General features: G+C 40.2%; 1 protein-coding gene across 1 annotated transcript in view; it reads left to right on the top strand.

The window, feature by feature from the left end:
- Nucleotides 1–640: 640 nt before the first annotated feature.
- Nucleotides 641–14,070, top strand: part of LOC113981781 (chondroitin sulfate proteoglycan 4-like) — a 42,054-nt gene continuing 28,624 nt past the window's right edge. The window contains 5 exon segments of the mRNA XM_027709363.1: nt 641–738; nt 9,420–9,583; nt 10,179–11,794; nt 11,796–12,901; nt 13,471–13,688. Coding sequence (XP_027565164.1) covers nt 657–738; nt 9,420–9,583; nt 10,179–11,794; nt 11,796–12,901; nt 13,471–13,688 — 3,186 coding nt within the window. The 5' untranslated portion in view covers nt 641–656.

Genomic DNA, 14,070 nt, shown 5'->3' with positions numbered 1-14,070 from the left:
GACATGGCACTTAAAGCCACGATCTAGTTGACTGAGTGGTGTTTGGTCATAGTGTGGACTGAAAGATCTCAGAGGTCTTTTCCAACCTAATTGACTCTGTGATTTTGTACTCATCTCAGTTTCTGATCCCATTGGTTGGACTACCTGTTACATGTTTCTTCACTAAAGCAGCGTGATGTGTTTCTTTACGGACAGTATGCAAACACTTCGAGGGAGGGGGCTGCAGCCAGAAGAGGGGAAGGTTTGGGGATAGCTCAGAGCAGCCTCCTCCTGCGACAGGCAGGCCACGGAGGGAGACTGAAGTGGGTGAACGACTGGCAGCAGCTGTAAACCACATCCGGGCAGGTCCCTTCCGAAGCACAGACTCAACCACAGCCTTGAGGAGGGCCAAGCCCGTCCGTGGTGGGGGTAGCCGGAGCTGCGGGAAGGAGCTACCCCGTGTCCCATGCCAGGCCGGTATTCCCGGAGCTGGAGGCGGGCCGGCGCGGGGGCTGCGCTGTGAGGAGGGCGGGAAGGAGGGAAAGAAGGACGGAGGGAAGGAGGGAGGAGGCCGTTCCGGGAGAGCGGGCAGGGAGCGCGGGCCCGAGGCGGCGCCGCTCCGCCGCTCCGCAGGGCCAGGCCGTGCTGGGGGTGCCCGGCCGGGCCGCGGCTCCGGCATGGACGGCGCGCCCGCCGCGCTGCTGGTGGCACTGGTGGCGGTGGTGGCGGTAGTGCCCGCCCGCCGGGCGGCTCTCGCAGGTAGGGCCGCGGAGGGGCCGGAAGGCACCCGCGGGCGGGGGGAAGGGGCGGCCCGGCGCCGACCGGCCGCAGTCCCGGCGCGGGGGGAGCGGCGCCCCGGGCGGGGCAGGCCGGGCGGCCCTGGGGCTCTTCAGAGCACTGGCGACGCTTGTCGCCGGTGCTCCCGCGGAAGGAGCAGCCTGAGCGGGGACTGGCCGCTGCCCCGGCCCGGTGTCCGGGCCGGCAGCCGCTCGGCCGGGGGCGGGATGCCGGGGCTCTGCCGACGGTGGGACAGCGGGCATTTTATGACGGCGTGATGTCCCTGTGCCTTGAAGCGAAGGCCGAGCCTGGCCGCTCGTTGTGAGCCCGCGCCGGTGCGGGCTCCTCCAACTGTGGAGATGCTGTGACTTGACATAGCAATAAAAACTTGACAATAAAAACAAGGAGAACCCAAGTCACGTGGATGAAAACTTCCCCTACCCGGCCCCCCGACTCCAATCATAACTGTAGTATGTCATGAGGAAAGTGCTAAGGCAAGTGCAAGAACATTTCCTGTGATTCCTTCCCCTGCTCTGGCATGGATGTGAACCAGTAGTCCCGATGTTAAGTGTCAGCGGGTAACTGCAGGTATCTGCTTTTAGCGTACAACTTAAGCTATTTCATGCTTGGCTTTTCAGATGTGCTAAGACATGCCAGTCACCTCACTGCTGGTGATGCATCTTATGGTGCAGGGCCTGGGCAGTCACCAAAATCATTGGAACAACCAAAAACTTTAGGCAGGAATTCTATTTCTTCTTGAGATACAACTTGAAGTAAATTATAATTTGAGCATCAAAGACTGGTAGTAGAGTTTATTATTTAAATATCTTTTTAAAATAATGGATCATCAGGCAGTTGAAGTAGTCTGGTCTTTCGTACTCTTTGTAATTCCATGTGAGATGAACCAAGTGCCGTAACTCTTTCTTTAGAAATATTGTGTGTCTGGTCGGTTTCTGTGATTATGTGGTGTCTGTTTCACTAGATGAGAAGACTAGTTAGAAACAAACTAATATTTAATTGTAACTTTAAAAAAATAGTTTTTAGTTCTTCAGAAATTAATGAGAGCCTAATTGGTGGTTAAATTCCAGCTCTTCTCTCTTACTCCAGGTGCTATTATAGCTGTAGCCTTACCCAGAGATAATCTAGTGAAAAGAAAAAACAATTGAAGGCTAGAAGGAAAAAAAAAGGACTAACTGCTTCTTATAGACAGCATACTGAAATTAGATGTTAAGTGGGTTTCCCAATTCTTCAGTTTTCAGTGAGTTTATATTATAGAACCAGAAAATAACATAAGTTCCATTCTTTTCATGTTCAGTGCTTTAACTACAGCACTGTCTTTTATCTGGAAATCATAGAATTATAGAAAGTTTTGGGTTGGAAGGGACCTTTAAACATCATCTTGTCTGGTGTGTAAAGCATTTGTAGATGCAACACAAGGTTATTCTTCACTGTGTACATTTTAGGTGAGTGTAAGAGGATTGCAGACTCTGATAGTATTTCATTTACCCAAAAAATCTCACTAAATTCTACATTGGCAAAGTGTGAATCAACCTTGAGAATTCCCTTTTGAATAATGGTTATGTTAGCCTTAAAGGTCATTCCCAATGAATCTGACAGCTTCCTTTTCCAGTTCCATTTTTCCCATGTGGGACCCCTGGTGGCCTAGTGGTTAGCATGTGGGACTCTCACCGCTGCGACCCGGGTTCGAATCCCAGTCCCCCCGGGCAGATGGAGCCCGTTAGCCCTGTGAGGCCATCCATCTATGAGAAGGTCACTCTAAACGAACCTACGTCCTGAGGACCTCACTGCCATTGTCCAAGCTCGCTTGGCCCCGGCAGATGAACCTGAGGATTAAAGGGTGGGCTCAGTTCAGCGCAGGCTGTGTCTCACCTAAAAAATCCATTGCGCAGGCTGGAAAGGTAAAAGACCTTTCCCCAAATCTTCGTTCGCGAAGACTGGCCATTATTTTCCCATGTCCTGTCCCCTGCTGTTGATGTCACCTGCTACCAACTTAGATAAGACAACAAAGATGGACGTAGTACTTTTTCATTATGAAATGTCCTATTTTGATTGGTTTTGTTTCTTCTCCCCCCATCGTTCTGTTGTATTATTTCTGCTGTTTATCCTTGTTGCAAAGCTTCATTAATCAAACTCCTGTTTTTCGAAGTTTCAGCAGCGTTTTGGAGAGTGTAAGGTTTGTAAGCAAACCATATTATGAATTCTGTGGTACTAGTAGTGTTTTTCAGTCTCTTCAGTTGAACTTGATCATATCTGTGATGCAGCATGTACTGTGTTAAAAAAAAGAACATTCTAAGTATGGTTTCAACTAGCTGTGAAATAAAAAAAGAAGCCACGAGTGCATTTTTATTTATAAGCATATATTTTCTGGAGCTTTTTTTCCACAAGCGATTAATAGTAGTTTATGCTGAATCAGACTGAAACAAGTTTCACTTTTTCCTCCTGCAAAATGAGAGGCATTGAGATTCACTGTAAGATACAGGACTGTGACCAGCATTGGATTACACCAGTGTAAGGACAGTCATCATGCTCATGAAGTTCTGGTTAGGACTTTAAAGCCCATTCAATCTAGTTTTAATGGGCAGTCACGCCAACTGTAAGGGTTTCTGACTTGAGGTCAGGTTTCAGTCAGAAGCTTGCGAAAAGTTAGCTTCCAATCTGATTCTTCACTGTTGTTCAGAAGCAAAAAAAAGCAAGTAGGAAATTACTTTAAGAAAGTAATTGCGATCAAATTTTATTTTTTAACTGCTAGTTTCTTGAAGTTTGAATCACAGAACTGACCATCTTTATTTCCAGAATATGCCGCTCTGGACATCCATGAGATCTATGGCAATTTCTTTTACTATTTGGATTATATTTTAAAAAATAGTGATTTTTATCACTGATGTGCAATAAATCCAAAACACTGCACTGTACCAACTACTAAGAAGAAAATTAATTCTATCCCAGCCAAACCCAGGACAGTTATGCAGACCTTTCCAAAGTTCCAGCAGAATGTTATCCATGTAAGGTACTTTGCCTGAAAGAATTATTTTTCAGTTAATTAATGAATTTTTCTTTTTCTCTTATTTTCATAGCGTCCTTATCAGACCACTTAGATTTTTTTTTCTGAAGCTTTAGTATAAACTAGTTACTTTTAAAGTAACTGTATGCAATTGCTAGAACTCAATATCTGTTTCTCCAAAATCCAAATTTGAGATTCTCCGATACTCACAGTGGTTTCAAACATGTTACTGACAGATTCAAGATGAAAGAAAGAAATACGACTAGATAGGGAAATAAATGTACAAGTCACAAAATTTTGTAACAAATACTTGCAGCATGTGAAAAGAATCACTTTGGGTCAGTTCTGATGAACGATTCCAGCTAAGTTACTCAGCACAGAACTGAGACATTTTAAAACTTTTGTAGGAGTGTTTGTACACTAGGGAATTCTCCTTGGAGAGGACTGACAACTGTTCATGTGGTGCAGTGACTGAAACCTTGGACCTGAGTGCAAAGCTGTTTTAGTGGGAAGGAGCTAGAGAAATGGTTTGGTTCCATGGGAAAGCTCTAGGCATGTTTATAGTGCAGGATGTGAATCCGTGCAGTAATTGCAAATGTATTCTTTAATCATTCTGCCTTTTTTTATAAAAGCTTGTTACATGGGATACCTGGAATTTGGTGCTCTCTCACTAATGTTTTCTCTCTTTTTGATCTGTCTCCACTTGTGCTGTACAGTCAGAGCAAACAAGGCTTTTAAAGTTATTAATATCATAACACCTTTCTATTTGGTATTTATAGGCTCTGAACACTTGTTTCTATCACTCAAATCTTATCCCAAGGAAGAGTCTTCCTATTTTATTTACGTTGAAGGTTGCGAGCTGTTTTTCCTGTGGTTTAGGGAAATAAAGATCAGACTTGCATCTTCATCTGTTGAGACCTGCATGTTTTATCTTAGTTATGGCAGAAGCTATTGGGACTCAAGGTATCTCTTTGTTTGCCTAGCACTTAGTGCATGAGGACTCTTAAATGAGGATTCAAGCTATACTTCTATATAGCTGAACGCATTTTTACTGTTTGGAAACGTGCCTTCATCTCTAGTTTGTACAACCCCTCCACCTCTTATTGAAGCACCATAAAAGACTTGTTAGTACAGAAGAAATATAAGGTATGAAAAAAAATTGTTTTGAGAATGGAGGGACACAAGCCACCCCAAGAAGGGGGACAGAGTTGTCCATGTGCATTGCTCATGTTAGCTGTGTAGTGAGTCTGAGCTTGGTTTCTTGTAGATACATTTGTACGGTTTTTAGTTTCGGCAGTGGAGGAGTGATGAGGCTTATATTTTTTTGTGCTTTGAGTACAGAAAGAAGAGAAACATTATTCAAGGTGTAGCTGTTGGTTGAATTTGATAATGTTTTTAGCACTAGAGAATGAAAGCTGAACAAAAAGATAAAATGTCAACCAAATTCCACCACTAAGTGATGAATGAAGAACCTTTTGCTCTGTGACTATGAAGGCTTTCGCTATGCCTGGCCTGATTTCTTGTAGTTGCTTCAAAGAAAGATGTTGTGGACAGAGCTGGTCGAGAATCTTCAGTAATATTATTTGAAACACAATTTTCAAAACTTACACTTCCCATATAAATGTTACCTGTTGTCATGGAAATATCGGGAAGAATTTATAGCCCTAGCGTTGAGGGTTGTCTGTAAGAGAGAAGGAAGAGGGATGGGGACCACAAGTTAGTCAGTAACTGAGTTTGAACAGATTTTTAAATTTGCGTTCCAAGTGATTATGCCTCTATTTTCTTGAGCCTTTGTGTGTCTGTTTCTGTGTCCATAACGGGACATTAATAACTGACATAGATCTGGCTGTCATTCTCAGCTGCTTTCACTTGTCTTTTCCATTTGAGGCCCAGAGGTGTTACAGAATAAGCTGTCTGCCCAGGCACTGCAGAGGAATCTTTCCCTATATGACATGCTGAATTCACCTGTTCCAGCAGCAAGGGACCTTCACGGCCGGTATTGCTGGTTGAACTGCACATACTTTCTGTAATGGTGTGATTAATGTCACATAGTCCACAACAAAATGTCCCTGTTTCAAAAACACCAGATTAATTTTGAGGTCAGTCATAACAGGGTTTCAGGCAAAAATCATTCTAAAAGTGTCTGTTCTAGAGGAACTTGATTCCTATACTATAATAACATGTTTCTTAGTTTGGTGGGTACAGAAGCAGAAATCATGCCAAGGCACTGTGGGTGGTCTTGGCCCAAGATCTCGTTTAGTGTTGGATCAATGCCTACCTGCCCCACCTGCAGTGATGGATTCTGACTCTGAAGAGTTTTATGGAAAGCAAAAGCTTTAACTTATGTTTCTTTTTTTTTCCTTTTTGTGAAATTCATATATAGTATAAATATCAAATTTTTTCCCAGTGGTGCACTGCAAAATATTGACTTTGCAGCTTCATTCTATTTATTCCAAGTTGCACTTAATAATTCATAGGTAAATTTATCTTTCTGCTCAATTGCTTCCCGAAAAATCCAATGTTTTTTTCTGCACTTACTCAAGTCTATTGAAAATATAGTGTATTTAAATGTAATTTTCGATTTCCATCAGTAACCATTACTGTTCGTTCAAAAATTAACTAAATTTGGGGGCTGTGTTATAGTGATCATAATGAAACTTTCAGGATATTGACATCTGTGAAAGATTTTGATTTAATTTGTTAATTTCTGAGGAACTTGACTGATAAATTTTAATGGAATCTCTTACTTGCCAGTTCTGTGGGGGTGCGAGGATGAACGTAAATGAACGTAACTGCTTCTTGGAGGCTCAGTAGGGTGAGGAGAAGGGTCTGTCTTCTCAGGGTGAAACCCTTTTGTACCCATAACGTTATATTGATGTTCTGATGTTACTATGATGCTGACGGAAATGGAGTCTTCTTTTGATTAGGACAGGTTATTTCAGACAGCTGGGTTGTGCTACCTGTGATCTTCAGGAAGTGTCATGGTTTAACCCCAGCTGGTAACTAAGTACCATGCACCACTTGCTCAGTCCCTTACCCCATGGTGGGACAGGAAGGATAATCAAGAAAAAAGAAGTAAAACCTGTGGGTTGAGATAAGAACAGTTTAATAATTGAAACAAAGTAAAATGTAATAATAGTATTGAAAAGGGAGATAACAAAAAGAGTGAAGTAAAACTGAAAATCAACAAGTGATGCACAATACAGTTGCTCCCCATCTTCTGACTGATGCCCAGCTGTCCCGAAGTTTATATACTGGGCACGTTGGTCTGTGGTATGGAATATTCCTTTGGCCGGTTCAGGTCAGCTCTCCTGGCCATGATTCCCTCAGCCTCTTGTGCACCTGCTTGCTGGCAGAGCATGGGACACTGAAATGTCCTTAACTTAGGGTGAGCACCACCATGTCACCAATGTTATTGTCCTACTAAATCCAAAACACAGCACTATGCTGGCTACTAGGAAGAAAATAAACTCTATCCCAGCTGAAACCAGAACAGGAAGACAGTATCTCTGTGCATCATTTACTGAGGTAGAAATCAGGGGACTCCTCTCCTTACCTGTGACACTGGATCTACAGTTCTATAGGGTAGGGACAATCTCCTATAGTCCATCTGTACATTAAATAGTACACTGACAGTCCCAGCCACTGCCAAAATATGAATTTAGCACAAAATAAAAAATTATAAATATTTAACCTATTTCCTGACTTATTAGTCGTTTCTTATACTGGGGATTTGTCTATAGTTCTGTTATTCCAATACTCACTTTAAAGAGGAGGTCTGTCTTTATTGACTCTACAGAATAACATTCTATGTACAACAAATGACATAGGTTCTCTCAGTCTATAAATTTTATGTAAGACTTGTAAGGTGTATTAGAGCTATTTGATGAAAGGTTTTTTTGAGCTAGAAGTACACTGATGAGGAAGAATTCCTTTTGATTCCAATTGGAACCAATTTTTCTTAGCACAGTAGTGACTCTTCCTTTGGAAGAAATATGTGTGTTTCTGAGGATAAATCTAAGGATTTTTCCTGTGTTTCTCTGGGTACTTTATATAACTTACTATTACATAGTTTTTGGCTGTGGGGTTTACTGAATGTTGTTCTTGGGAAAGCTACCTAGAATTTTTATATATCTTACAGCAAAGTTTTAGATACTATTAATGATTATTTCATGAATCAGCTGCTTAATGAAATCTTTGATTTGGTAATCTGTGCAGAATCCAGTACAGAGTCTGAGTTACAGCCACACTTTGTAAGAGTCATCAGAGTGTATTAGATTCAGCTAATGTAGGGACTGGAACAATGAAACCTCAAAAGTCCTCTGCAGTTAGGCTTGACTTTCAAAAGAACTCTGTTAAAATGAGGAAGTTATTTCAGAATGAAGTTAAAAACTGCAAAATAAATATTTAGCTGGTGGTGTCCTTGCAGAGTTATGTCCAAACAGCTGAAGCATCATAAACCCTAGCAGGTGTAATTTGAAAATAGACACATCTGGGGGAAAAAATAAAAAAGGTCAAGGATCAGCTTGAAGGAGTCAAAGCTTTTACTAAATCTTTCTTAAGTACATCAAGAATGGAAACCCTGCAGAGGGTCTGTGCAGCCAGTTGATTAAGTTATCTGTATAAAAGAAGCACTCAGAAAGGGCATGGCTACTGCAGAGAAGCTAAATTAAATGGTGTTTCCTGCTAACTAGGAGGATTCCCAAACTGAAATTTCTTTTTTTGGGGTGGAGACAGGGAAAGAGAGGGGTTGACCTAAAAAAACTTGAGGGTGAAATAACTTGCTTGCTAAGAGTGGTGTCTGATCTCATGCTTTTAACTCCCTGGGTACTTGGAGCATGGATGGTGGCAGATTTTATTCCAATATTTAAAACAAGAATGACCAGGGGTCTGTAAGCCTGACATCCATACCTGTCAAATTTATAGATACTGTAACAAAGGATAAAAGATACACAAGTGAGTAGGATCAACTTGGGAGGAGTCCCTACGATTTCTTTAAAGGTAGGTTCTGCTTTACAAACCCGTTACAGCTTTCTTGACGTGGGTGTGCAAGTCATCTAAGATTTAGATTCTCAGAAGGCTTTTGATAAAGTTTGCCATCAGAGGCTTTTGAACAGCAATTGAATAGGAGTGCAGGGCTTTGTATATTAAGTAATGGATTAAGTAGGAGGAGGGGTAAATGATTAATTTCATTTTTTCATATGTCAGAGGGAAATTACCAGCAGAGTTTTTGAGGCTGTGGTCTTAGGATTTGTGTTGTTCAGTATAGTAGTAATGGGGATGGTAAAGGCAGTGAGTAGTCAAATGAGAAAGCTTACTGATGTTACAGTTCAAGGCAGAAAAGAATATTTGAAAGAAATTATTCAATATAATTGCACTGCTCCTACAGTTCTCAGTCATCACTGTTGGAGATTGAATACTGGTCTGTGTTCACGCTTTGTCTGTACTGGTATGGCCATGGGGTTCTTATTTTGTTGCGTGGACTAGTGAATTCAGTATCTGAGATTTATTTTAAATTGTGCATATTTAAGTTTATAGAGAGTAATATAAATTTTTTACATACATTTAGCTGTAGATAAGAAAAAGAGGGTTTTTTTGTGTGTGATTAAATTTCCTGTTTGTTTTCCTTTATTTCTTTCAGTATCGTTTTACGGTGATAGCTTTGTGGAGCTGAACACGGCAGAGATATCCTCTCAGACATCTTTACAGTTGCAGTTTCGAACAAGCAAGGCACAGGGACTGCTTTTTCTTGCAGCTGGGAAGACAGATTATTGTTTAATGGAGCTACGGTCAGGATATGTACAGGTATGCTCTATAACTGTACCTAAAAAGGTATGTGTAGTCTGTATTGCTCAGTGTTTTTTTTTTTAAGCTGTTGTCTATAACAAGTCTCAAAGTTTCTGTTTAAAGAAATGGAAAAATCACAAAATATAATTGATTATTTCAAAATATGGTATTTATTTCTTACAATTGTATCTCTATAGGCTTTGAGATATCTAGATTTTAAAATCAAGATCATTGTGTTCAAAGCATGACATTCAGTAAAGGCAAAATTTCAGATTTGATGATGTTAGCATCATAAAAAATGTTTGGATCCAAGTAATTGTTTTTCTGCAAGGTAAGGTCTTGAAAGATCATTGTCAGTTGGGTTCTCAGGATTGTTGTTCCTTGCAGAACTGCAAAGAAGTCCGTTCCTGCTTCTGGAGTTATTCAGGTCATATTTGTCATGGCAGGTAAACCTACACAGAATTTTAGTGGGATTTTATTTTTTCAATTATATTTTGTAAATTATGTGTTTAGTATGAAAATGTGTGAAAATTAATGTATTAACCATATATTAATATATGACTGCAAAAAATACCACTTTGGATTTTGATATTTAAAATTCTATCTCTTGCAGTTGAGAATTAACTTTGGTGTGGGGGAACGAGTTCTGCATTCTCAGCAAAGATCTCAGCTGAATGATTTAGCCTGGCACCTGGTTGAACTACATCGTGAACGTGATAATGTCGCATTGGTAATTGATAAAAATGATAGAACTAGTGCAAAAATGCCTGGAATTCTCTATGAATTAAACATCGATTATGGATTCTACATAGATGGTACTAGTAAACTTGATGTTCCCTACCTTATTGGAGCACTACCCAGTTTCCGAGGATGTATTGATGGTGTGTTTTTCAACCACAGAGACATTCTGATGCCTCTGAGACCTTCTCCTGGCTTCAAAATCATCCATGAAGTTTCAGTGGGATGCAGTGATGAATTCTTTGTGGGTGAAGAAGAACCCATTAGTTTCTTCAGTTCCAGGTCCTATGTTTCTTTCCCATCATGGAATGTGGACGATGAGGGAAGCTTCGAGTGTACGTTGCAAACCTCAGCTGCACATGGCTTGCTGCTTTACCACCCTGGGCAAGTGGGAGATTTCATTGCAATGGAAATGGAAGGTGGTTTAATTAAAGCTTATGTTGGAAAACATAGACATAGAACCCATCTTTCTTCTCGTAGATCAGTCAGTGATAGTCATTGACACTACATCAAGCTGAAATTTACTGCAGAATATTTGCAGCTGACATTGGATGAAGAAACTGTGAAAAACTCATTGCCTCCCCATAGTAAGCTGCCAATTCTGAAGGGATCCCTCTTTGTAGGTGGTGTAGAAGACAGCATACGATCAGAAGTGGTTAAATTAGACCTAATCTCAGTATCTGGGAAATATGCCAGAGGAGGATCCTTCAAAGGTTGCTTAAGAAACCTGAAAGCCAACTCAGAAAAGAAATCACTGAAGAATGTTCTGGTAAGTAAGGACATTTCAGCTGGATGTGAAATGCAGAGTGCTTTTAATACAAATCTTTCTTTAGAGATGACTATAAAGAACCCTCCTGTGAAAGCAGCCCCAGTATTTGCCATTTCCCATGAAAGCTCTGTCTCTCTGGGCAAGGAAGACAAGAGCCACCTTTTAGTTCTAAGTAATTTGATTGTGCCAGAGGGTGGACAAGCTTCCCTTGAATCTAAGCATATTAAGGTCAGCTTAGACTTTGAGAAATTAGGAATTCATCAATCACAAATTTTTTTTGAAATAAAGGAACCGCCTTCTCATGGAGACTTGAAACTAAATGTGCAGGAGGTGAATACATTTACTATGCCAGATGTGTGGCAAGCGAAGATTCTTTATGTCCATGATGGCTCTGAGGACACTTACGATTATTTTAATTTCTCCATTTCTACCAGCAGTGAGAAGATCATGCCTCCATATTTTCAAGAAAATGAGCAGCATATGTTTAGCATTACTGTCACTCCAGTAAAGGATGCACCTGAGATCGCACTTCCTGAGGGAAACTTGCTTTTTCTCTCGGAGAACTCAAAGAAATGTTTGATTAGTGACCTGATAAAAGTTCTAGATAAGGATACAGATTCTTAGGGTCTTTCTGTCCTTGGAAATCTGAATGCAGATGCAGGATTTTTAGAAAACTCAAAGCATCCTGGAAAAGCCATTACTACTTTTTCTAATGAGGACTTAAGGTACTGTTTTCTTTGTCCACACAGGTGTCAAGAACTCAATGCTTGTTCTCAGGGCAAGTGACGGTGAGAAGGTGAGCAACACTGTTGTGTTACATGTCATGGCAGTTCCTTTGGATTACAGAGTTGTCAACAATTTAGGAATAAATCTACTCCAAGGTATTACAACTCTTATAACACCTAGGCATCTGGCAGTTGAAACAAATGCTGTCCTCCAGGAACTGGCAATACGGTATGAAATCACAAAGCCACCTCAGTTTGGTCAAGTCCAAAGGCAGCATTCAAGGGGAGGATGGAAGCAAGTCAATTGTTTTTCTCAACGCTCTCTTCAGCGCAGCAATGTGAGATACTGTAGCACTTTTAAAGAAATTCAGCTGGAAAATGTTATCGACCAATTTAAATTCAAAGTTAGTGTAGGAAACAGAATCAGTGAAGAGCACACATTTCCAATCAAAGTGAAATGGTTAAGGTACACCTTATTGAAACACAGTCCTCTAGAAATTGAAAAGTCAAAAAAGAAGTACTTGAATTCTGATAATCTTTTTGCTATTATTGCAGATCTAGAAATACCTGAAGATGAGCTTCATTTTAAATTGCTGTCTCTACCAAGGAATGGACAGATACTGCTTAATGACCAGCCTTTGAAAAAAGATTCAGTCTTTAACCAAAAAGATATTACTGATCAAAAAGTGGCATATGAATTAATCAACAGATACCATGAAGACAACTATGATTCATTTAGATTCCTAATTTCTACAAAGTATCTGGAATCAAATTTGTATGACTTTGAAGTCTACATCAAATCAGATTTTGGAAACATTATTTTGACTAACGATGGCCTTAATGTTACTGAAGGTGAAGGAGAGTTAATAACGAGCACGAAATTGTTTGTGCAAACAATAAATAATAAAACTTTCCAATACAAAGTTATACAGTTTCCTAAGAATGGGAAATTAGAACTTATTGATTTTTCAGGCCCTTCTGAGAATAATGACAATCTCACAACTTTCACTAATAAAGACATAACCAATAAACGCCTTATGTATGTGCATGACGATTCTGAGACATGTTCCTGGAATAAAGTTAACCACATTTATCAGAAAACAGGTAACACATTTAGATTCGCTTTACTGTAATCATGATGGATTCTTTATATTGCTGAAAGCTGTGGGATTTTGTGGGAGGTGGTGAGATGCATGAGTTTGAGCTTTATTCTGGCCTTGAGTCTAACGTCTTTCTTCAGTTTCTAGCTGGTCATTTGGAGTGGGGAGGGAGGGTGCCTTGTGTTGAACCACATCACTTCCTGTGTGCTTCTGTGATAATCACAGTAGATTGATGGGCCACTCATACTCAGGCAGTGTTGTAGATATTCTGGAAATGTAAGATGACATAAGGCTGTGGGTACATTTTGAAAAGGAGGATATGGTGTGTAAATTGAACAAGGAAGAAAGTGGAAAAAAAGTAATTTTTTTAGGTCATGTCTTTGCTCCGAGGCAGCCAGTATATGCATGATATGCTGATTTTCAGGCTTTTAGCTCCAAGAAACAAAATAGCATCATAAGTCACCATTTACTAACATGAGCATAAATAAAGTCTTAGAAATCATAAAATGTTCATGCAATAAATACAGAGGGGCATGACTAGACTTGAGTATTTTTCAATGTGACATATATTTTCTTCTAGCCTCTTTAGTTTTTCAGCTTGTTGTATTTTTCAGGTGGAACAAGAATTAATCTACTATGTTCATGATGACAGTGAAGAACTGATGGACAGTTTTATTGTGATAGTAAATAACACAGAGTTGTGGAAACAAAGTTTGCCCCAAACTGTATTTGTCACGGTTACTGCAGTAAATGATGAAGCTCCTGTTATAAAAGTTAACAAAATTCTTCAGGTATGTTAGTCAATATTTTGAAGTGTTAAAATTATTTCTGTTATTTTTGATGCCATCTGATGCACCTTCATTAACAGAGTATTAAATTTGTCTCTGGTGGGATGGTCAATATAATAAATAGCAGTCCTGGGATTTAGAGAAATTAATGCTAATGAAAGGAGGCAGTACATGGCTAATTTGTGTTTAGGAAGATTCTAGTCATCATGGAGAACATTTTCTGTTGTTCTAATATAAAGTTTATCTAGAAGGCTGAGTGAGTGTTCTTTTAAAGTTACATGAAGTGTCTTGGACTGACCTAGGGCTTGTAGGAGTGAATGGCTGGCACTTGGATCATTGTATTGATGGAGGGGCATAAACATAAGGCATACAGGCCAATGTGGTC

The sequence above is a fragment of the Neopelma chrysocephalum genome, unplaced genomic scaffold (genome assembly GCF_003984885.1).
Source record: "Neopelma chrysocephalum unplaced genomic scaffold, ASM398488v2 Primary Assembly neopelma1_96770, whole genome shotgun sequence".
Taxonomy (NCBI): domain Eukaryota; kingdom Metazoa; phylum Chordata; class Aves; order Passeriformes; family Pipridae; genus Neopelma; species Neopelma chrysocephalum.
This window is presented reverse-complemented; position numbering and strand designations above follow the sequence as displayed.